The sequence below is a fragment of the Aspergillus aculeatinus genome (assembly GCF_003184765.1).
Source record: "Aspergillus aculeatinus CBS 121060 unplaced genomic scaffold BO66scaffold_19, whole genome shotgun sequence".
NCBI lineage: Eukaryota > Fungi > Ascomycota > Eurotiomycetes > Eurotiales > Aspergillaceae > Aspergillus > Aspergillus aculeatinus.
In genome coordinates this window covers 155415-178942 of record NW_020291488.1, presented here as the reverse complement: position 1 = coordinate 178942, position 23528 = coordinate 155415, and the positions used below count along the sequence as shown (strand labels likewise).

The 23528-nt window shown below is 37.5% G+C and overlaps 10 protein-coding genes across 10 annotated transcripts; 5 read left to right on the top strand and 5 right to left on the bottom strand.

The window, feature by feature from the left end:
* Positions 1-7895: 7895 nt before the first annotated feature.
* On the bottom strand, positions 7896-10293 carry BO66DRAFT_391212 (YccV-like-domain-containing protein; the record flags this gene model as incomplete). Its single annotated transcript, XM_025647200.1, has 4 exons — positions 9405-10293; positions 9184-9337; positions 8128-9131; positions 7896-8072 (listed from the first exon to the last, which is right to left on the bottom strand). Exons 1-4 carry the CDS (start codon positions 9815-9817, stop codon positions 7898-7900), a joined length of 1746 nt encoding a protein of 581 aa, XP_025504861.1. The 5' UTR covers positions 9818-10293.
* On the top strand, positions 10076-11818 carry BO66DRAFT_320977 (putative C2H2 finger domain protein; the record flags this gene model as incomplete). The annotated part of the gene is made up of 3 exons (XM_025643693.1): positions 10076-10191; positions 10300-11331; positions 11428-11818. The coding sequence occupies 3 exons, from the start codon at positions 10076-10078 to the stop codon at positions 11816-11818; spliced, it is 1539 nt and encodes a 512-aa protein (XP_025504860.1).
* Positions 11819-11921: 103 nt separating this feature from the next.
* BO66DRAFT_63564 (putative R3H and G-patch domain protein) lies at positions 11922-14350 on the bottom strand. The gene is made up of 3 exons (XM_025653458.1): positions 14099-14350; positions 13180-14043; positions 11922-13130 (listed from the first exon to the last, which is right to left on the bottom strand). The coding sequence occupies exons 1-3, from the start codon at positions 14160-14162 to the stop codon at positions 12025-12027; spliced, it is 2034 nt and encodes a 677-aa protein (XP_025504859.1). The 5' UTR covers positions 14163-14350; the 3' UTR covers positions 11922-12024.
* A 382-nt stretch (positions 14351-14732) lies between these two features.
* Positions 14733-16656, top strand: BO66DRAFT_470791 (cysteine protease ATG4). The gene is made up of 5 exons (XM_025652816.1): positions 14733-15064; positions 15179-15502; positions 15564-15732; positions 15785-16012; positions 16066-16656. The coding sequence occupies exons 1-5, from the start codon at positions 14908-14910 to the stop codon at positions 16418-16420; spliced, it is 1233 nt and encodes a 410-aa protein (XP_025504858.1). The 5' UTR covers positions 14733-14907; the 3' UTR covers positions 16421-16656.
* A 98-nt stretch (positions 16657-16754) lies between these two features.
* On the bottom strand, positions 16755-17375 carry BO66DRAFT_419898 (histone H2B family protein). The gene is made up of 4 exons (XM_025649846.1): positions 17177-17375; positions 17056-17127; positions 16912-16999; positions 16755-16862 (listed from the first exon to the last, which is right to left on the bottom strand). Exons 1-4 carry the CDS (start codon positions 17346-17348, stop codon positions 16772-16774), a joined length of 423 nt encoding a protein of 140 aa, XP_025504857.1. The 5' UTR covers positions 17349-17375; the 3' UTR covers positions 16755-16771.
* A 546-nt stretch (positions 17376-17921) lies between these two features.
* Positions 17922-18624, top strand: BO66DRAFT_372518 (histone H2A). The gene is made up of 4 exons (XM_025645501.1): positions 17922-18029; positions 18088-18176; positions 18229-18432; positions 18487-18624. Exons 1-4 carry the CDS (start codon positions 17977-17979, stop codon positions 18543-18545), a joined length of 405 nt encoding a protein of 134 aa, XP_025504856.1. The 5' UTR covers positions 17922-17976; the 3' UTR covers positions 18546-18624.
* A 123-nt stretch (positions 18625-18747) lies between these two features.
* BO66DRAFT_410790 (NADH dehydrogenase [ubiquinone] 1 beta subcomplex subunit 9) lies at positions 18748-19447 on the bottom strand (the record flags this gene model as incomplete). Its single annotated transcript, XM_025649263.1, has 5 exons — positions 18748-18794; positions 19002-19043; positions 19100-19178; positions 19243-19375; positions 19428-19447. 5 exons carry the CDS (start codon positions 19445-19447, stop codon positions 18748-18750), a joined length of 321 nt encoding a protein of 106 aa, XP_025504855.1.
* Positions 19448-20042: 595 nt separating this feature from the next.
* On the top strand, positions 20043-20514 carry BO66DRAFT_391207 (uncharacterized protein; the record flags this gene model as incomplete). The annotated part of the gene is made up of 2 exons (XM_025647199.1): positions 20043-20291; positions 20344-20514. Coding segments are annotated over exons 1-2 (175 nt in total), but the record flags the coding sequence as incomplete, so codon positions are not given.
* A 374-nt stretch (positions 20515-20888) lies between these two features.
* On the top strand, positions 20889-22090 carry BO66DRAFT_391206 (putative dihydrolipoamide succinyltransferase). Its single transcript, XM_025647198.1, has 6 exons — positions 20889-21282; positions 21337-21396; positions 21456-21510; positions 21566-21633; positions 21690-21761; positions 21820-22090. Exons 1-6 carry the CDS (start codon positions 20905-20907, stop codon positions 21862-21864), a joined length of 678 nt encoding a protein of 225 aa, XP_025504853.1. The 5' UTR covers positions 20889-20904; the 3' UTR covers positions 21865-22090.
* Positions 22021-23067, bottom strand: BO66DRAFT_63263 (uncharacterized protein). The gene is made up of 3 exons (XM_025653457.1): positions 22996-23067; positions 22746-22934; positions 22021-22681 (listed from the first exon to the last, which is right to left on the bottom strand). Exons 2-3 carry the CDS (start codon positions 22909-22911, stop codon positions 22104-22106), a joined length of 744 nt encoding a protein of 247 aa, XP_025504852.1. The 5' UTR covers positions 22912-22934; positions 22996-23067; the 3' UTR covers positions 22021-22103.
* Between the last annotated feature and the right edge of the window lie 461 nt (positions 23068-23528).

The window sequence follows — 23528 nt, the reverse complement described above, 5'->3', positions numbered from 1 at the left end:
AACTGGCTTTATATAGTTTTTTAAAAACTAGTTTAATATAAATTTAATATTTAAAAAAATTATTATTATAAATAAAAATATTATTAATATATATAGTTATAAACTTATTTAAATACTTATATAAAATCTTATTTATTAATTTTTAAAATGTAGCTGATTTATTTATTAGTTTAAAAAGAAGAACTTTATATTTAAATATATTATATTAAATTTAAAAAATAATTAGATTCTTTAAGTTAGAATTTATATAAATATAATAAAAACCTTATTTAATATCTAACTTAATAAATATCTTAGTTTATTCTAATTAGTTAATAATCTTATTAATTAGAAATAATAAATATAAATCTGTTTTTAATTAATATATTAAGTTTTTAATAATTTATATATATATTAAAATCTTGTTCGGATTTTTAAATTATTAAAATAAATAATATAAAAAAAACTAAGCTTAAAATAATAAAATCTTTATTTAGATTTTTAATAATATAATATCTTATAGCTTCTAGTTCTTTAGCTATTATTTTATATAATAAAAAGAATTTTAATAAAAACTTATTATTAAGCTGGATTTTATAATTATAAATATAAAATAATAATAAAATATCTAAAACTTACTTAAAAATATTTTAATTAGATTATAATATTAAAAAAAAATTTAATAATTTTTTATTATTTTTATTTAGTAGATATTAGCTCTATCTTTTTATTAATTATTTTTTTAAATTTTTATAAAAATATAATAAAAACTTTTAATTTTAACTTTTTTAGATATTACTAAAAGCCGGCTATTTTAATTAATATTATTTTTAAATTAGCTGTTTTTAGTTTTATTTAATTTTTAGTTTATTAGTTTATAGACTTATTTTTATATTTTTTTATTATTAAAATATAATATTTTATTTATTTTATATAATATTTAGATTTAATTTATATTATAGATTCTGCTCTTATCCAGCCTCTGTATAGCCTGCGAGTAAGCTAGAGAATTTAAGTTTTTATTATAATATTTTTTAATTATTTTTTTATTTAAAAATAGATTACTATTTATAAGCTGTTTTAATATTTTATAATAAATAAAAATAATATTAGATACTAATTACTGATTATCTTAGATAAGAATATTCTAATAATTTAATAAAAAAAATTGTTTATTATTTATTTTTTAATTTTAATAATTAATTTGTTTTTTTATTTTATATTCTTTTAGTATATCTAGTTTATTTTCTAATATTTAATAATCTTAAAAAAAACTATTTATATGAGTTTAGTTTAAATCTTATTTTTAAATAAAAGCTCTTCGGACTATGTAAATTAGTTTATATAGTAGTTTAATAAAACTTTTTATTTTATTAATTATAATTTTTCTAAGATTATGTTATAAAATTCTAAATCTAATATTAAAAAGAAAATCTATTCGAAAAATCTTTTTTCTATTATAAGATTAAAATAGATTATATATATTAAAGAAATAAAAAATCTTTTAGTAAATCTAATTATATTTTAAATATTTTATAATTTAAATAACTTAGTTTTAAAAAATATTTCTATTTTAATTATAAACTTAATATTAATATAAATATAAATATTTACTTTAGTATTTATTAAAATTTAAATAGAAATAACTATTATATTTTTTAAAATTAGAATTTTAATTATAAAACTATTTTTAAAAGATTTTAATAATATTTTTAGATTAATATACTACTAGTTTATATTTATTATATTTAAAATAAAGATTTTTTTTAGACTAAATCTTTTATTAATATATCTTTAGATTTAGCTTTTTTTATTATTTTAATAAAAAATATTCTTTTTAAATAGTTATAACTTAGATATTTAGATTTTTTATAATAAAAATATTTTTTTAGCTAGTAATATAACATAGGTTTTTTTATTTATATAAAATCTAAATAGAATCTTAGTTTTATTTTTATTAATTATTAAAATAGTTCTATTACTTAGATTATTTTTAAAATCTGTAGATAAGATTTAGTAGTAGTATTTTATATTTTTATTTATACTTTTAGAAACTCCGATATATATAATAATATACTATTTAAAATTAATATTAAACTTATAAAATTTGATAAAAATTAGTTTTTCAAACTTTAGAAACAGCTTTTAATAAAAATCAAATTTTTAGAAATTTACTAAAATATCTATTTTACTAGCTAAATAATAAAACTAAATATAAAAATTATAAAATTTCTATTTTGAAATTATTTTAAAATATATATATTTTAATTAGATATTTTATTTTTAGTTCGGATTAATATAAATTATAGCTAAGTAAAATAAAATATTTATTATATTTTTAAAAAAATATTCGGCTTTAATTTATAATCTAAAAAATAAATATTTATAAATATTATTTTTATTATAACTAATAATATATATTTTTTATATAATTAGATTTTTATAATAATTAGTATTAGCTTTAAGTTTCTGTTTAACTATAAGCTTCTAATTTTTAAAAGTAATATTTTTTTATTATTAAATATTAGAGAATTAAAAAGTTTTATAATTTTTTTTAAAAATTAAGACTTTTTAGTCTATATTAATTACTAAAATTAATATAATATTTTATTATATTTTAACTTAGATTATTTTATTTTTTAAAATATCTTTTTTTATTTTTAATAAATTAATATTATAGAATAGGACTTTTTAATTAATCTTTAATTAAGCCAGACTTTTTTTTAACTTATCTGTTTTAGTTAACAGATTACTAATATTTTTTTTAAATTTATTATAAATTTTTAATATTAATTTAAAAATATATATAAAATTCTTTTTATAAAAATTATAAAATTCTTCGGGTGTAATATCTTTTCTAAAAATCTTATTAATTTTATTTATAAATAGAATTAATTTTTATATTCTTTTTTTAGACAGCTTAGTCTTCGATATATTTTATATTATTATAATTATTCTTAATATTTTAATTCTAATATTAGTTAGTTTAAAATTTAGTTTATTTTAAAATCTGATTTCTATTTATTAGTTCTATATAGTCTATAAACTACAGTAATAAAATTTTTTTAGTTTTAGTAATAATCTAATTATATATTAAAATTTAAATTAAATTTTTTTTATTTTTCAGTTATTATACAGTTTACAGCTATAGCAATAAAAATTTAATTAGAATTTATAATTCTAGATTTATATTTTTTTAGATAGATATTTTCTAAGATTAAATATTATTACTATCAACTTTTATAAAAAAAGAAAACTTTTAAAAATAATAAAAATATATATATTTTTTATATATTTAATTATAGAAAGTTTTAAAAAAGAAATAAAAGTAAAATAATATTTAAAATTATATTAGGATTAATTAAATTAATTTATTCTCTACTAATCTAGTATTAATAATATAAAATTTCGAATATAAGAAAAAGAAAAGAAAAATAAGAATAAAAAAATACATACCCGCGGTTTATCTGTTATAGAATAACCAGATAGATAAATAAAACACATATAATAAAGATATTAAATAGGATTAGTAAGACAGATTAGATTGGCAATACCTGCTGGGCTGCCCTCACATTATTAAGCTTTATTATAAAAATAAAAACTAATTATTTTATTTATTAATTATATATTATAACTTTAAAATATCATTTTAAAATAGTTTATAAATATGTAAACTAATTAATAAATAATTTTATTATTTTTATTTATAATTATACTATAATTTAATAAATCTAATTAGAAAAATCTAATATTATTACTATATAGCTGATATAAATAATTATTTTTATATTAAAATAATATTTATAATAGCTAAAATAAATATAATATCAATAAATATATATAGATATAATAAAAATATAATTAGTTATTTTAAAATATTATTTAAAATATTAGCAGTATTTGCGGTATTTATAATATTATTTAAAATATATATAATAATATTTGAAATATTATCTATAATATTTAAATCTATAAATATAATAAAATGAATAAAAATATTATATAACTCTACTATATATAGCTCTGCTGTACTAATAATTAAAGAATTAAAAGATTTTAAAAAATCTAATATAATATAATTAAAAAAAATAATTAAGGTTTTTTTAAATATCTACAGCTAGAGTATAATTTATATTCAAAATATAATTCATATCTAAAATATAGTTTATATTTAAAATATAATTTATATTTAAAATATAATTTATATTTATTTTTAGATATTATATAAATTTAAAAATATATTTAATATAGAGATTAACTATAATTAAAATATTTATTATATCATCTATAAAACTAGTTTCTTTATTATTTATAAAACTATGTTTTAAACCATAACTAAAATTAACTAATTAAAATATTTATTATTATTTTTTTAGATTATTTATCTTTTTTAATTTTAGTATAATAATATTTTTTAAGTATTATTTATTTTTTTATTTATTAGATTATTTTTATACTTAGATTTAGTTGTTCTAAAGTATTATTAGAATTAGAATAATTAAAAAAGAGTTCTTTTATAAATATATTATTAATATATTAAAAAAATTATATTAGAATTATTTTATTAAAAAAAATTATAAAATTTTAATATATTAAAAATTATAAAATTATAAAATTATAAAAAAATATATAGTAGATTAGTTTAATATTTTAAAGTTTTTATAAATAATAAATAAAAATAGTATAACTTCGAAGAAAAATTTTATTAGTATAATTTTTATAGTTTAATTATCTAATTTTTATTTTAGAATTGTTATTATTATATTAGTTTATAGTAGATCTGGGCTATTATTAATATTTTATTATATAAATATATTTTTATTAATAAAAAATATTTTAAAAGACTTTATAGCTGAAGTTATAATATTTAGAATATATTATATAAAAATATTTAAATATATAGTTTTTTTTATATAATTATTTTAATAGATTTTTTATAATTCTACTGTAAGTCGTAATATATAAATTATAAAATAAAAAAAATTTAAATAGTAAATTTTCTATAGTTCTAATACATATTTTAATTATAATATTAAATATATATCTATTATAAAACTAATTATTAAAAACTAGAATTAGTTTATTAATTAATATAAATATAAATAAACTATAGATATAAATATTTAATAAAAATATTTTTAGTCCTACTAAAAACTCTAGATTATTTTTTAAAAAAAAATTATATTCTTATTTTAATATTATTAGTAAAATTTTTTATAAAATTATAATTTATATTTAAAAAGACCTACAGCTTATTAGCTAGAAATATAGCTTCTAATATAACTATAAAATAATTAAAATAAAAATAATAATAAAAAGTAGAATATAAAAAATAAAAAATAAGAAATAAAAAATAAGAAATAAAATTAAAAATATTATTAATATATTATAGGCTAATATATAAATATTTAATTTATAATAATTCTATTAATTAATTTTTTTTATATTATTTAGGTTTTATTATATATTAGCCGCTGCTATAGTAGGCGGTAGTAACTATAAGTATAGCCGCAGTATGCAGTAGCATACCGGGCTTATAAAAAAACAATAATAGTTAGTTTTTAAAAATATTAGAAATAATAGTTCTATTTTATATTATAATTAAATAGTTTTATTAATAAAAAAACTAGTCTAAAGATTTCAGTGGTTATAATTATCTATAGTACTCGGTTAGGAATACTATCGGGCCCGGAAGCCTTATTAGATACCGGCCGGTGGATAACTCTTACTACTTTGGTGGCGGTAATAGGAGGCCACTCCACCTCCTCCAGGTAGGTATAGCCGGCGATGTTGGTAAGATCGGCTAATTCCTATTTAAAGAATCTCAGTTTTTTAAAATATTTAAAAATCCAATTAAAAACTACTATATAAAAAGTTTTTTATTCTAATTAATTTAGTAATAATTTTATCTTAGATTCTAAAATATATATAATTTATAATTATATTATAAAAATAGTTTTAAAAAAGACTATAAAACTATTTCTTATTTATAAATAATTAAAACTAATCTAAAGAATAATATAAAAATAATTTTATATACTTTATATATTTTATAAATCTAGTTTATTTTACTAATCTTATTTAATATTTTTATTTTATTTATTTTATTTATTTTTCTAGCTATTTTATAATAGATAAACTATAAATATATATATTTTTTATTTTTTTTCTCCTTCTTTTTATATTTAAAATTTTATATTATTAGTATTAGATTGGTAGAAAATAAACTGATTCAATCGACCCTGTATACCTCATTTATTTTATAAACCCAGCCTGTCTTACTAATCTTATTTAACATTTTTGTTATATTTGTTTTATTTATTCTTCCAGCTGCTTTATAATAGATAAGCTATAGGTATATATTTTTCTTATTTTTATTTTCTTTTCTTTTTCTTATGTTTAAAATCTTATATTATTAGCACCAGATTAATAGAAAATGAACTGATTTAATCAGCCATAACATGTAAACTAATTGGTATTAAAAATAACTATAATTTAAGCTAGAAGTATAATTCATATTGATTATCTTATTTAAAATTAAAAGTAATTATTTAAAAAACTAGCTAATAAATAGTATAGTTTATATAAAATTTTAAAATAAAAAAAATATATTCTAAATATAATTATCTACTAATATTAGAATATATCTAATATTTTATTCTAAAATTCTTTAATTTATATTAATAAGTAAATTACTGTTAGACTAAATCTAAAATTAAATAATACTAATAAATATAAATAAAAATATAAAATATGAAATAAAAAAGTTCTTAATTTTTATATGGATTAGAAATATCTACTATATTATATTATATAAAAAAACTTAGATAAAACAGACTTATTATAATATTTTCTAAAAAATCTAAAAAATATTTTTATATTTTTAGAAGAATTTTATAATTCTTATTTAAAATATCTTAATTTTTTAAAATATTTAGAAATCTGACTAAAAATAGTTAGAAAAATTTTTAATTCTAACTATTTTAATAAAAACTTTATCTTAGATTTTAAAGAATATATACAGCCTATAATTATACTATAAAAATAGTTTTAAAAAAATTATAAATATATTTTTTATCTATAAATAATTAAAATTAATCTAAAAAATAATATAAAAAATAATTTTATATATCTTATTTATTTAGTTTATTTTATTTATTTTATTTGATATTTTTATTATATTTATTTTATTTATTCTTTTAGCTATTCTATAATAAATAAGCCGCGGGTATATATTTTTCTTATTTCTATTTTTTTTTCTTATATTTAAAATTTTATGTTGTTAGCTTCAGATTAGTAGAAAATAAACTGACTTAATCATCCATAACAGTTTATTCAAATAATTTTAATAGATATTATAATAAGCCGGCTGGTATTGTTAGTTTTAAATCTTATAAATAGATTCTAATTTTTTTTATTAAATATTAGTCTAGCTGGCCGCCTAACTTAGTGATCAGCAGCATGAAAGGCATTCCAAGTTACTTAAAACATGTCTCAGATTGTGAAAGAAGTAAAGCCTCTTCTTAAAGTAGTATAGTTTTTTTACTAATATTTTAGTCTACATGCCTATTGGTAAAAATTAATACTAGTCTATTAGTATAAAATTTATTTTAGCGCTAAGAAATCATGTGTAAATTATGCCGGTATTAAAGTGGAAAACCTGAACCTTCCATGGCAGGTTTGCTGACAGTTTCTATTCAGTATGCAAGAAAGCATTCAAGCTTTTGTTGAGTCCTTTTCCCTTCCTTTTCCCTCCACCCTCACCCGGCGCGCTTTTCTCCCCACAATACCGACGAACACTACGCTAGTAGAAATAACAAGATGTATAGTCCTAGTAGAGGCTTTTTTTAAAGAAGAAATTTAGTCATATGATAGAATAATATAGTACATAGTGGTCAACACCAAGATACCATACTTATTAATCATCTGGATATTCGTCGGTAATATTACTCACAAAAACCCTTCTATCATTATCCCATCTCTTGAAGTGTTTGCCTGCAATTGCAACCAAACTGTGTGGCAAATCTGCTATCTCTGTGACAAGAGGCTCAATGCTTTCTTCTGCCACGTACCGAACACTTCTATCCTCAACACTGGAATTGTTAGCCTCACAGTCGGTTAGTAACCTTATCAAACACAGTCACATACAGTACATGATAGAAACTCTGGTGTCGACCATTTCGAAGATTGTCCACTCCCATACGTCTCATCCATTGCTCACCCGCACCACACTCCACATCCCACCCAGTAATAATGGCGCGGTATGCGTATCGGCGATGCCTGAAAACCTGGCCAATTCGATACCTGACGCTGCCATCTTGAGCGGAGCGCTTTTTGACCTCCCTCGGAATCCCGTCCACAGCCCGCATAACATGAAGGCTTTCCAAGATGTTGTCATGCTCAGCCATACCGTTGAAAATAGGAGTGATGAAGTGCTCTACCAGATTTACATCTGATGGAAATTCCATGGCTAGAAGCTCCATTAACCATGGAAGGTTATGCCTCAACTCGATAGAGCGAGCCGGATCTGAAAGTAGCATAGATGACCAGACAGCGGCATATTTTGCACTGGCCAAATCAACTGACGCAAAATGTACGTCGTCAGAATCACTACCGCGCTGAATAGAGTTTAATATGTTCTTGCTGGAACGAAGCACGATCTCCGACACCTCAGACTTCCCAAGGAACGTCGATTGCTCCGCAGCGGAGGCTCCCAGAAAGTTCAACTGATGCTGCAGATCCGTAACTGGTGTCTCCTTGTCTGATCTGAACGGATCCATATAAATAGGGCCTCCTCGCATTCCAGCTTCGACTGCATGACCATCGACATCATATCCGGTCACAGGCATGATAATTACGTGAACGTGAAAAGGAAATCCGCATGGTCTGGCGTCGAGGCCTAGTTTCTGTGCAACATGGCAGTAAATAGCAGCCGAGACTAGAGGAAGTGAGTTGTGAGCAGGATCATTCAGTGAAACACCTAAGAAATTATGCTCCAGGCGGTGATAACTCCTTCCTGGTTCAATACCATTGAAATTGTTCGCTCGAAGGAAGCCTGCGATGGCTCTAGCCTTATTACGACAGGTTAATTGTTGAAATTGTGGGTGGTTCTCGATAAATAGCGATGTGACATTATCCAATTTAATGACGATCTTCAAAGCCAGTCAGTTATGGTGACACTCCCAATTTAAGATGATAGCCTACCTCTTCCAGACTGCCAAACCCACTCTCCGGGATGAATAGATCGAACGCTCCAAGCGCCCTAGTTAAAGACACAACTTCTCCACGTCTAAGGTTCTCCCATTCCCGGATGGCAAAGCTTCGATGGAGACAGGACAAGACCGCTCTGGCGTAATATCTTTCATGGTAGACGTATGGTTAAACAATATGGCAGGCAGAAAGAATATGAAGTTAATGGTACCAACCTCCGTGCCAAATGGTCTTCTGCCTCGGACCCCACAGAGATGTTATGTGAAAGAGCATCTTTAGCATCGTATCCAAGATCAGTTATGGCTTGGATCTGCTCGATCCTCCCAGCCTGACTGCAGAGGATATTGTTCAGCAGGCGTGTAGTTGCGCGGTAGCTTGTATGCTTCGTTACATAGAGCTGTTTCCAATCTGTACTTGATATGGGAGCTGTCAACCTCTTAGACAGTTCGTGACCAGGGGCCCAATATTTGAACTGTGTCAAACAATAATAGCGCCATAGTGTCGGTTCACTAGTGACTCCACGAAATCTGCGAGCTGTTCGTTCTAATGCAGCCGTGGAGAATGGTTCACAGTGATAAAGGACGTGTTGTAGCAGCTCTTCAGGGAGGCAATCAAGAGACAAAACCATACCGCTAAACAAGTATATAAGGATGACTTGTGAGAGTATGACAAAATGACCCCAATACAAGACTGAGCAACGCAATGAGTCGCCACACTAGTGAGCACCTGTATGTACCGATATCATTTGAGGTTGGAGAACACGAATCAGAGTTAGGCGGATACTCGGGTACTTTTTTTGTTGACCTACGTAGTAAGAGTAACCATAATTCGTCACATATGTCCTCCAATCCTTCCTTATTAGCATTGAGGAACAAATACCGCAGGAATGGGCCAATATTACTCCACAACCAACACTGAAGAACCCGGGACCTCTGTTGATAAGAATAAGAGGATCGGGTATTATGAACTCTTGCAGGTCGCTCGAGACGCATCTGGAGAAGAGTAAGCAATTTCTTTTGGCCCTCCCTTCCCTTCTCATCTTCTCTGTCTGGCTCACTTTAGACTGACACCATCTGCCGGCTGCTTAAAAAGAATTAAAAAGGCATACAGGAAAAAAGCTCTGGAGTTACATCCTGACAAGAACTTTGGAAACGTGGAAAACGCGACGAAGTTATTTGCGGAGGTTCAGGCTGCTTACGAAGTGCTCTCAGATCCCCAAGAGCGCGCCTGGTATGATTCCCATCAAGAAGCCATTTTAGGGCTGGATGGAAATTTTGAAGATGTCAGATTATCAAACAATACCAAAATCACGACTGCAGGTGATATATTCGGGCTGTTTTCACAATTCAGTCCTCGAATGGAGTTCTCTGATTCCCCTGAGGGATTCTATGGTGGTCTTCGTGAGATTTTCTCACGTCTCGCTCTGGAGGAAGAGCTAAGTACCTCCGGCGAAGGAACAAATACAGCAAAGTATCCAACCTTTGGTCGTCGTGACGATGGATATGAGGAAGTTGTGCGTCCATTTTACGTGGCCTGGAGTGGCTTCTCAACCACAAAGACATTCGCATGGAAAGATAGATACCGGTATTCAGAGGCCCCAGACCGACGTGTTAGGCGGCTGATGGAGAAAGAGAACAAACGTCTACGTGAGGATGGAATTCGGGAATTCAATGATGCAGTCCGGTCGCTTGTGGCGTTTGTTAAAAAGCGTGACCCTCGATACAAGTCCAATGTTCAGAATGAATCTCAGCGACAAGAATTTCTTCGTCGTTCCACTGCTGCGCAAGCTGCCAGGTCACGAGCAGTCAATCAAGCCAAGTTTCGCGAATATGTCGCACCAGAGTGGGCGATGTCACAAGATCACAGTGAGATTGATTCCGATGGCAGCTTCAATGTCTCAGATGTCGCGGTAGAGCTTTTTGATTGTGTTGTGTGTGATAAAAGCTTCAAGAGTACTAAACAATTTGAGACACACGAACGAAGCAAGAAGCATATCAAGGCCGTCAAACAGTTGCAAAGAGAAATGAGGGCTGAGAATAAGCAGCTGGGGTTGGTGGATGATTTCTCCACCCTCACCTCTGCGCAGAAAACAACCGCCTTGCCATGTAACAGCTCAACATCTGTTCTAGACATGAACAAGAAGTCACGTTCAGCTTCACCAAGTCACGAATCGCTGGATTGCAGTAGTTCAAATGCAGAACCAGAGGGTGAAGACAACCATCTCGACAAACATGATAGCCCATGTACTGGCATCATCGCTACTTCCAGTTCCTCTAAGGAGGCAAATGATAGTTCAGATTGTGACACTGACTATGCGCCTCGAGATTGTGTGGAGGGTCGACTTCAGCTAATAGACGATGATATACAAAATCCGGCAGACACAATGAATGATCTAACTGAAAATTTGTCGGCAACACAGATACACGAGCAGCCACCGGTGACTCCAGCAAAATTGGGAAAGGCCAAGCTAAAGCGTCTGAAGAAAGCCCAACAAGCCGAGAACCAGGCTCAAGACCGCCGATGTGCTACCTGTGGTGTCGACTTTGCCTCTAGATCACAGCTTTTTACCCATATCAGAAAGTCTAACCATGCTCAGCTCCGGGTGCAGGCACTTGCAACCAAGAGGTGATTTTGTCGCATTGAGCAATATAGCGTGGATATCTCGACTGCATCAAGCCCTCCTTTGTTGCAAATTCTCGTGTCACTTGGTGGGCAACCACCAGTAGCTATATCTCGAAAACTTCATGAAGTACTACTGGCAAGCTGCTTCTACAAAACGAACTTTGATCAAAGTGATTAGCGAGGCCTGCTGCAGGCGTCTCCTAAGACGTCAATCTAGCCAAGGCCAGCCCTAGAGTTCTTTACAACGTGCGCCACCGGCTGTAGGATACCCTTGTTGTTGGTAGCCCCCAAGGGTGTGCCAATGCTCCAACCCATCTTTTCAAGCATAGCCCTCCCTCGGTTTCCTGCGCCAATTTCTGGTGCCGAAGCACCAACAACTTCCCCATCCATGTATGTTGCCGATGCGTCGGGGCGGCCACGTCGAGCTTTCGCTGGTTTTGTCGCCTTGTGGTCCCAAGATTTGGAGCCTCGTTGGACGTACTTGCCCTTCGACAGTATTCGTTCCAATTGAGGGATGGTTTGCTGGGTAAAGCCTGGAGTCCGTGACGTCTTGTTCATGATTGGAAATCGATTTGTTCCTTTACCCCGTGACTGCGAAGTGAGACACAACATGTTTGCCAGTTCATGCACTAGCTTTCGTTGTTGCTTCGCCATTGGAGGGAGAACCAAGCTGTTGGTGCCATATTGCGTTAGTCTAAATACTGGAGAATACAATGAAGGTGTCGGAAGGTACCTATGCTTTGTTGACAGCAGAAAAAGTCGTATTTCCATCTTCAGTTCGGTGCTGTCCATTCCTTTCGCATACTTCACCCTGAGATCTGGCTCGGCATTTCGTCGACCAAGCAACCCTTCAGAGCGAAGTTGCTCTCTTTGCTGCTTTCTCGATTTTTTCCTAGCGCGGTCGGTTTCCCATGCAATCAAGAGTTCCGCCTCCAAGTCACTGTCGGGTAAGTAAGCATTGAATCCACGACCAGTCCGTTTGGGCTTTTGCTTCAGACTGGGTCGGTTGAAGTCCATGATATCAAACCCGTAGTAAGGATCAAGATCTAGCGCGTCAGCAAACGCATTCGCCGATGCAAACATGCTTTCCTCTTCGTCATGTTCTTGTTGAACATCTGAAGAGGGATCTCGAGTCTCCCATTCGTTTCCATGAGCAGAATCAATATCAGAGGACGAGTCTGGCAGCACTGTGCTGTTCAATCCACCCCCCTCCGCGTGCTCGGGATCATTGTCGATCAGTTGACTGCTTTCCCTGTGTCCATCCGTACCTGGGGCAATCAACAGGCCCTGTGTTGTCAGTCTCACCTCCGAATCATTGCCTAGTACAGTTAGCATGAGAGCATATATTGCAAGAATATTTCCACCTACATCCTGCACGGTCGACGCACTCCTTTGAGGAACCCTGGCGAGCGGCTACAATACGAGATGATGTTGCTCTATCGGCACGTCCCCTGCTGCTGTTGAAACGTGGTGAATGACCTGTCTTCGCCATGGTATACGCTTCAGAACCTCTATCCTGGCTGCGTCCGCCCTGCAGGATAGAATATTCATCATCCATGTTTGCGATATAATCAGCTAGGACAGCGTCTTCGTCTGTCTTGGAAAGCCTCCGCATCGTCTTCTCCTTCTTGTCTGTCCTTTTGACCTTGAGACTGATATAATCTGGACATTCACCCAGCCCCTGTCCAACCGAGGACTCTCCTGCTGGGGCTATGTCGGGTCTGAACGGTGGGACACTTTCGGGGCATATATCAGGAGGGAGTGTGCGCCTTGTGTCGTCGGCGGGGCTGGGTATGTCTGCACACTTGGCGACGGATATCGACCCTGGTTCTCTGTGAGTGTGCTCGGCGACCTTATTTCGGCGCCCCGAGAAAACCACCTCGTCCTCGCTGGAGTCATCTGTATTCGGAGACCATGATGTGGCTATGTCCGATGTGGCTCTAGGAGTGAGACCCTCCTCAGGCAGTTCGAAGTGGCATTGGTCATGGTCAACTACAAATGATGGGCTTGAATTCGTGACAGCATCAGATGACTCTCCATTTGACAGATCCTGGGGTTTGTAAAGAGGTTCTGGAGGCCGTGGACTTTTTTCTTGATCTAAATCTGATGGCGTGTTTCCTGCGCTGACGAATTGTATCACGTGGTGGCGAAGAGAGGTGTCTACCCTTCGTGAGCTGCGGCCCTCTGTGTTGCGTGCTTCTTGTTGCAGTGTAAGATGGTTTTTGCCTGTGGCTTCTGTGGCGTCAGCATGAACATGTGAGTATTCATGGTAAACAGGTGCCAGTACCTTGAAGGCTGGATACTGTTCCTTTATTCTTCTTAACCCTCGGCTTCACCTTGGACCGTGGCATCCTGGAGCCGCTCTTTTGTGTGCGTGATTGCTTGCGGCAGTGAGGGATGTACCTGAGGATGTAAGCGATGTGTAAGAATTGCAGTAGTTACTTTCAAAACTTACCCGAGGGGGCGGCTCTGGGTTTTCCACTTCCTCGGGCGGGCGGTGAGTGAATGACCGCGGGGGGGATCCGATGTCCACACTCCACCTGGGTGGGTATCTACTATCTACACGGTAGATCACTGAAGCTGCCAGTCCAGGCATGTCTGCACTGCCTGCTTCAGATAGGTATGTGCCCTTAGTAGGTATTTCCACGATGCATATATAGTCCTTCAGATACTTCGTCTCTGAAGTATAGGATATTTCTTTGTGAGGCCCTATCATAGTCGTCCGGCCTCATGTGTTTATATATTCTTCTACCATTGTATAAACTTCACCAGCATTACGCCCCAAATGAGGGACTTGGAACACACAGTAAAGTAAAGAACAAAAGAACGCCCCATTAAAGATTTTGTTAGGGCAACCAGTAACATAAATTATAAATGCCATGCCCATCCTGTTACTCCACCTAACGAGAGCCTTTTCAGCCAAATGGTGCAGCACCGGTGCTCATATGGCCCATTCCGCATGACCCAAGCGGGCCGGCGATGTCTTGGACCCACACCCCGCCGGACACTGACGTAGCAACCGAACCGGCGACAACCTTCCATCCCCTTGAGTGACCAGAACTGAGCACCGTGCGTACTCAAAGGGACACAGCAACCATGAATGCCGCGGATATCGGCCGCTGCAGCAAACGCATCGTGCAGTATATCTGGGATCCCGAGCCCAGGAACGACAGAGAACCACACGAACCTATCTGGTGTTTGGGGATAAAGTACCTTCCTGCCGAGGGGCCAGAAGCCTCGCAGACCAAGACCCGTAAGCCCACCCGCAACCACAGGGTCCCGAATACACAAAACAAGATAGAAGAGACAAAAAGAAAGAGTGCCCCAGCGAATTGAACAGATCAGCTAATACCTGCATATCACATAGCCGATGATGGCCAAGAGGAGTGTGACGAAGGCAATGAGGTTGCATCAGCGGTCTCAAAGACACAAGGCACATCAGAGCATTCTTGGCCAGAGACCTTCATCTCAGACTTTGAGTCAAGGATCTGGATGACTTATCGATCGAACTTCACACCAATACCCAGAACCGATGGCCACGACGCCAATGCATCCATGACACTAAGCGTCCGACTACGAAGTCAGTTGTTGGATACGCAAGGTTTTACATCAGATACTGGATGGGGCTGTATGATAAGATCAGGCCAAAGCCTACTGATCAATGCGATGGCCTTTCTGCTACTGGGGCGGGGTGAGAAACATGGTCTCAGACCCTTAAAGACGGCCACTTTACCCTGCTAACATCTTGATAGACTGGCGTCGCGGACAGAGACAGAATGATGAAGCCAGCTTGCTATCACTCTTTGCAGACACTCCCAGTGCCCCCTTCTCGATCCACCGTTTTGTACAGCATGGTGCACAGTCATGCGGCAAATTCCCAGGAGAGTGGTTTGGGCCATCCGCAACCGCCAGATGTATTGAGTATGTAAAACCCAAACCTTAAGGTATCGACTGGAACTGAAGATCAAGCTAGGGCGCTCTCCACTTCGTGGCAAGAACCAGCACTCAACGTATATGTCACAAATGATACAGGGGAGGTTTATCGAGACAGATTCCTGGAAATCGCACGTAGCGGGACAGGCGTGATTCAACCAACGCTCATACTTGTCGGAATAAGACTGGGCATCGATCGCGTGACACCGGCATACTGGAATGGCCTCAAGGCCGCGTTACAACTCCCCCAGTCGGTCGGGATAGCAGGGTATGTCCCCGAGTAGCTATCATCAAACTAAACTGATGCGATGAACACATTAGGGGACGTCCTTCGGCCTCGCATTATTTTGTAGGCCACCAGGGTTCGCATTTATTCTATCTCGACCCCCACTTCACCCGCTCAGCGCTTCCAGACCGTGAGACAGGGCAGTCATACTCGAGAGATGAGATCGACACTTACCACACGCGACGACTGCGGAGGATTCACATGCGGGATATGGATCCAAGTATGCTTATAGGGTTTCTCATCCGAAATGAAGAAGACTGGCAGGACTGGGAGAGTCGGTTGAAATCGGTAGAAGGCAGAGCGATCATCCATATCATCAATGAGATGGATACATCAAACATGGGGCGAGATGCTCTGGACGAAGTCGAGGTATTGGACGATACAGAATAGACACCCGGAACGAATGCGTGGCCCTTAGTCCAGAAAGACTTTCCTGACAATGTATGTCGATCCGGTAGAGCTGCGTGGATGGAAAAAATGGATATGGAAAGCAATTCAGAAATCGAATTCTGCTAGGGAAGGCAAAATTGCGCGACCAACCCCAGATCCGTGTTATGTTACACCGCATTCATGTCACGAAAACCATAAAAAACATTCGGCCCAAGGGGAAAAAATAAAGCCATCCCATGACACATTAGAAAAATCCCGCGAACACCCTGTAACCCACCACCTCAGAACCGTTGCTGATGACGAGGTAGCATAAAAACAATCCCGCAGAAACAAACAAACAAAACAAGAAGCTTATTTGGCAGAAGAAGAGTACTTTGTGACAGCCTTAGTGCCCTCGGACACCGCGTGCTTTGCCAATTCGCCAGGAAGAATGAGCCTCACACTACCTTTCGTCAGCTGGCGCCCCATGATTTATTAAATTAGTGACTTACGAGGTCTGGATCTCCCGCGACGAGATAGTGGATTTCTTGTTGTAAGCAGCGAGCTTCGAAGCCTCGGTAGCAACTCGCTCGAAGATGTCTAGAGAAAGTCAGCATCTGTGATCAGATTAATATACGGCCAGGACCTAAACATACCGTTGACGAAAGAGTTCAGGATGGACATGGCACGAGTGGAGATACCAGTGTCGGGGTGGACTTGCTTCAAGACTAGAACGAGAATTAGCTTTGTGCATGGAAGCACGTAAAACGGCCGTACCCTTGTAAATGTAGGAGGAATAGGTCTCCTTCCTGGTCTTTCCACGCTTCTTCTTGTCACCGGTGCTGGCAGAGGCAGTCTTCTTGCCGGCTTCCTTCTTCTCGGCGGGGGCCTTTCCAGCTGGGGCCTTGCCACCGGTGCTGGGCTTCTTCTCGGCAGCTTTAGGAGGCATCTTGAATTTTGTGTTTAAAACGTAAAGGGTGGAGGTGAAGGCGGATTGCGTTGAGTTGTAGCGTGGAGAAGAACGGAGAGCAGGATGATGAGGAAAACTGAAATGAGGGAGACGCGGTGACGAGAGAGGCGCGCTACTTATACCAGCTCGCAAATGCCTAGTTGATCCTGAGGTCCGCGAAAGAAGCAGAATTTCAATACCGTATCGAATACGTATGATCTGTATGATTAAAGGGTGGGGAACGCGTCACCTACCGCCACAGAACGCCTCAGATCACGCTAGCATGACTGTATTGAAACGCATCTCCATCATTACAGAGCTATACCCCATAAGGTAGCCTCTACCCGGATCCATTGAATCATGCCAAATCCATCTCCGCCAAGCCATGCGCGCCAGGTGATATGATCTCTTCTTTGATTGGTTAGCCCCGCTAAGCGAGAGGGTGATCTGAAAGGCTCCCCATTAGCCTAACGTCACCCTTGTCGCGTTGTTATATATGTCCTCCGCTCCCTCGCGTTCGCCGTCAACCCTTAACCCCATAAACTAACCTTTTCGCCGTGTCGACGTCCTGACCTTATCGTATACCTTCTTCGCACGACCCTCACAAACAAAAACAACAATCATCAAAATGACCGGAGGAAAGTCTGGAGGCAAGGCCAGCGGCAGCAAGAACGCCCAATCGTGAGAGCCACCATCCACCACCCGCCACAACTGAAGCTAACCCAATCATGTCTTCTAGCCGCTCGTCCAAGGCCGGTCTTGCGTTCCCTGTTGGTCGTGTTCACCGTCTTCTCCGCAAGGGGAACTACGCCCAGCGTGTCGGTGCTGGTAAGCTCTTGGAATCGTCCCATTCGCCTCTATTTCCCTAACACGACACCAGGTGCCCCTGTTTACCTTGCCGCCGTTCTTGAATATCTCGCCGCCGAAATCCTTGAATTGGCAGGCAACGCTGCCCGTGACAACAAGAAGACCCGTATTATCCCTCGCCATCTTCAGCTTGCCATCAGAAACGATGAGGAGTTGAACAAGCTTCTGGGCCACGTCACCATTGCTCAGGGTGGTGTCCTTCCCAACATTCACCAGAGTATGTTTCAAGTTTTCGATCTACGTTGACTGACATAGTGCTAACACAATTTAGACCTTTTGCCCAAGAAGACCCCTAAGAGTGGCAAGGGCTCGGGTAGCCAGGAGCTGTGAACAATTTTTCTTTGGTTTGGGTTTTCTGATTCGGCGTGGATTGGTTCTCTTATTGATGTGATAACGGGGTTCTGGTCTGGGCACGTTAATGGCTCTGCGTTGTTTTCTTCCTTTTAGCTTTTAGTTTCATGGTTGTACATTATGTCCACGGACATGGAATGATACCGAGAATTATGGATACAATTTTTCAATATGCTCCATTCTAGCCCTCGGCGTATTGACTCTTGTTGCCACGCAAGCGAGTGATACCTATTGCTTTTCAATATCTATGGTTTACTGCCTTGACAAGCCTTCCTGCAAGTGCTATTCAAATTGTATTTTTGCAACAGATAAGCTAAAGTACTTTGTAGACGGCGATCAGTGGCCCGCAGGCTGGGCAGCGACTGATGGTGGTCAGTACGACGTGCCGGACAACATGCAAGAGTCTGTTATCAAGGACAAACCGCATGAACTTACGAGGCAACTGGGGGGCAGGAAGGTTTCTCTCCCATTTACTGCCTTATATAAAGTTAGCACCTGATCCTTGCGGCAAGCTTGGACTAGCAATCAAATACCTCCTGGGGCAGTAGGCGCGCGATAGGGGTCCGGGTGCTTCCATGTCTCAAGTAGTTTCTCGGTTTCCTGTAACAGCACCTGTTGAATCGCTATTAGACTAGGTCTGGTACCACTGTACATTGCAGCTCCAATTCAAGGATACCTTCTGTTGCCGAGGATCGCGAACGTCTTTATTTGCGTCGAACAGTGAGCGAATGTAGACTGCCTGTCCTCGCCAAACCTGACGGTGAACAGCCCAATCCAGGGCAAGTTTGAGGGACCGTCGATAAAGGGAACTGTGATGCAGAGTCAGAGTGTCTCTAGAAGGAGTTCAGTCGACTGACTTACGCAGCGGCGCTAAGAGGCATTGTGTCTGGGGAAGTCAGTGTTGAAGAAAGGGATGACGATAATGTGCCCTCGGCTTCGAGTTCAACCTCATTTGACAATTAGGCCTGCGGCGGTCCTTGGCGGGCGCTGAAAAGTGCCAAGTTGGCAGTCCTAGGCAGCCGAAATAGCGTAATAATTATACTCCGTTCATTTGCCGGTCGCAGGGAAAATGCAGCTGCTCTTGAGGGAAATCCCGGTTGTCTCGGCCCGGGCTCAAGCTCACGTACCCCGACATAAGTTTCGTCACTCCCTCTTAACTTACTTTCAATAATTGAACCTGCATTCCAAGTTGGATCACAACTCAATTGTCTTCGCTTCGCCTGCTTCCCAGAGATTATACAGCGGCTTGGGATTGTATCTTGTCTTTCTCGGACGTTGCTATTGATAACCATCATTGTTCTTTTCTGTTTCTTTACCTAGGTCATCATGGCTTCTCGACTACCCTTTCACCGTCTGGCTCGGAGCACCCAGGCTTTCCGCACTGTTTCTTTCGGTCGCCCCAGAAACTTCGCCTCGAATGCGCTCCAAAGAAATGCTAAAGTGGCATGTCGGCTGAACCCGGCTCTGCAACGGTTTACGGGTTTGGGGTAAGTCCTTCGCGATAAAACGGCTTGGGTAGCAACAGACGGCTTAGAAAGGCTCAGAAGCTTCACCAACCCTACCGCTACTCCCTTCGGAGCCCACCAAGTTAGAACCTATGGTACATCAAGCACCCCATATATTTGCCGGCTGCACTAACTTGACGACCCATAGCGGACACTGTTGTCAAGGTCCCACAGATGGCCGAGTCTATCACCGAAGGCACCCTGAAGCAGTTTTCGAAACGTGAGGCTCTATCGGCGTTCACATTGCTAAAATTCACTGACGGTATCATCAGAGGTCGGGGATTACGTTGAACGAGATGAGGAGATTGCGACAATCGAAACTGACAAGGTACGAACGCTTAATGACCATGAAACGTGGACTTTGAGATACTCCACGCCCAGCAGCCGCTTACCCGTTCTAGATTGACGTCTCCGTCAATGCCCCAGAGTCTGGCACGATCAAGGAGTTCCTGGTGAGCGAGGAGGACACCGTTACGGTTGGTCAGGACCTTGTTAGACTGGAGCTTGGAGGTGCCCCGGAAGCGAAGAAAGAAGAGGAGGCATCTCAAAAGTCTGCAGAACCAGCTAGTCCCAAGCAACCCACGGCTTCGGAGCCAGAGCAAGCAAAGACGTCTGAGGCACCAAAAGCGCCCACTCCCGAGAAGCCCGCCGCCAAGGCAAATGAACCCGAGAAATCGCAGCCCGCGGCACCTAAGTCGCAGGCCCCCGAGGACAGCAAACTCAGCATTGGGGGCCGTGAAGAGCGGAGGGTTCGTTGCTATCATAATCTTTGTGTCATGGCCTAGTTTGAATTCGCTAACACGACATGCCACGTTCAGGTGAAGATGAACAGAATGAGGTTGAGAATCGCCGAGCGCTTGAAGCAGTCTCAGAACACGGCAGCCTCCCTCACCACTTTTAACGAGGTGGACATGTCGTCTCTCATGGAGTTCAGGAAGCTCTACAAGGACGATGTGCTGAAGAAGACCGGTGTCAAGCTGGGATTCATGAGCGCTTTCTCTCGTGCATGCGTCCTAGCTATGAAAGATGTCCCTGCAGTCAATGCATCCATTGAAGGGCCGAATGGCGGTGACACCATTGTCTATCGAGACTATGTCGATATCAGTGTAGCCGTCGCCACTGAAAAGGGTCTTGTGACACCGGTGGTCCGTAACGCGGAGACCATGGACCTTGTCGGCATTGAGAAGTCCATTGCAGACCTCGGCAAGAAGGTCAGTCGCACAAGTTCATTGGATCTCGCAACTTAATCTAAGTTCTCATTCCAGGCCCGCGACAACAAGTTGACGATCGAGGACATGGCCGGAGGTTCTTTCACTATCAGCAATGTAAGTTGTGTTTTGTCCATACTTGACATCGAACTCCATTGACAATGCTAACTTCACAGGGCGGTGTTTTCGGCTCTCTCATGGGCACGCCGATCATTAATCTTCCACAGACGGGTAGGCCCCACGCCTTAGGCTAGTACATAGTAGACAACTGACTAACTTGGTCAAGCCGTTCTTGGACTTCATGCCATCAAGGACAAGCCTGTTGCCGTCAACGGTAAAGTCGAAATTCGCCCTGTAAGTCCTCGCTGCATCCTTACCGTCCTCTTAGCTTATGCTGACGTTTGAACCAGATGATGTATCTTGCTCTGACTTACGATCACCGCCTTCTGGATGGCCGGGAGGCTGTCACTTTCCTTGTCAAGGTCAGGCACCGAACCTGAAGCATTCTAACTCAGAAACTAACCTTATCACTTACTCCAGGTCAAGGAATACATTGAAGACCCCCGTCGCATGCTTCTGGGCTAAGCTGTTTGCCACGACTTGTTTACCGATCGGCAGCGGAGGGCCAGGGACCATTACCATCTCCGCGCGTTCCTGATATCCTGGCGTGTAGAATATTGTTTTGCATGGGTCCGTTTTAGAAATCATTTATCGACATTGGTTACTGTTCAATCCATGTAGAGAGGCCCACCATTGCAGCTAGTCTTGTGATTTGTCTCCCCAATGTCCGACTATAAACTGTACAGATGACCGAATTGTGGCTTTCATAGTCCTACTCTTTCTTTAAGCCGCCTGGTCTCTTCACGGGTGAGTCCACCGAGTTTCCCTCTCTCTAACTGCAGCAGTATGGGTGGATCTAGCGATTGCATTAAGTTGGTCAGGTATTCAACCACAGCACGTGCAAGCTGAGCTGCGGGTAGTTCATTCGATATGTCCCTTAGGTGAACCTCTAGCGACAAACCGCTAGGTGGCTGGAAGTATTTCAGATACCCTTGTCGTCCTTTCGCCGGCGATTGTTCTTCTATGGCCTCGTGCACGCGGTGAATACACTCGTCGTAGTCCGAGGTTGATTGAATGCCGGCCGCCGCGAGCTCCTCTTGTGCGGCCGCCATAATCAGGTGAGCTGAAATGGCATCCTTGAGCTCTGGCCAGCTCTCCCCTGGTCCTTCGCCTTCGCAGAGCGCGAGAAAGTTGGCCAGTAGGAACAAAGCAGTTACCACCGGAGCACTGTTCTGTAGTAAAGCATACCGGTGACAAAATATCACGGCAAAATTCAACAGTCGGTCTTTGGTATTTATGTCATCCGAAAGACTACTTGGGTCTAACAACACTGCTCTAGTTGCTAGTTTGGCAATTGGAAACAGTCAGTGCTTTGATGATGGAGACAGTAGCTCAGCCATACATACTTTCAATTGTTCTCAGGTACCACTCGATATTATGGTCTTCTCGCTTCTGCCCTTCCGCCTTCGCTCTTCCGTAGCATAGGAGTTGGTCAATTGTTGTGCAGAGAAGATAATCGAACATGAGGATATCGACCTCTTCTTGAACGGTGGAGTCTGCTTCACTTTCCATGATTACATGTCAAGAGCAATTGACTAGTACGGTACGTGTCCGTTGGTCGCATGTCCACTGTGGGGATTTTTGCCAGTCACATACATGACTATCATGACCAAATGTTCAAGGCTAGCGATAAACCAGGGTACAGGTGAGCCCTTACTGACAGTCGTGATTCAGAAAGCAGCTCAGCCAACCCTCGTTATTTCGGTGCTGTGGCACGAAAACCACTCACCGCCTATACACATCAGGTGACTTTTCACCTACTTTCTAAAGCCAAGTCACCTTTTCACTGTAAAGTACGGAGTACGGAGTACTCTTTCCCTTTCCCTTAGGCAATAATACAGTTGGGGTGCGGGAGTCCATGCAAAGGGCGGCAGAACGGCCAAAGATGGCAGGCGGTAAGGCTGTAAACTATACAAAACCTCATTGCCTACACTGAAAGGGACTAACTATCAAGTTACTAACTACATTCTTAAATTTGCATTTAGCCTTTGCATTGAGGTTTATATGGTTGTTGATATCTATGTCGGGAGTCTTCGGGGTTACTTTACATTTAATATTATCCGTGGAATAGTATAACTTTTCTTTGATGGTAGGGTTCTTTAATCGGGCTTCTAATGTATTGAATAGGT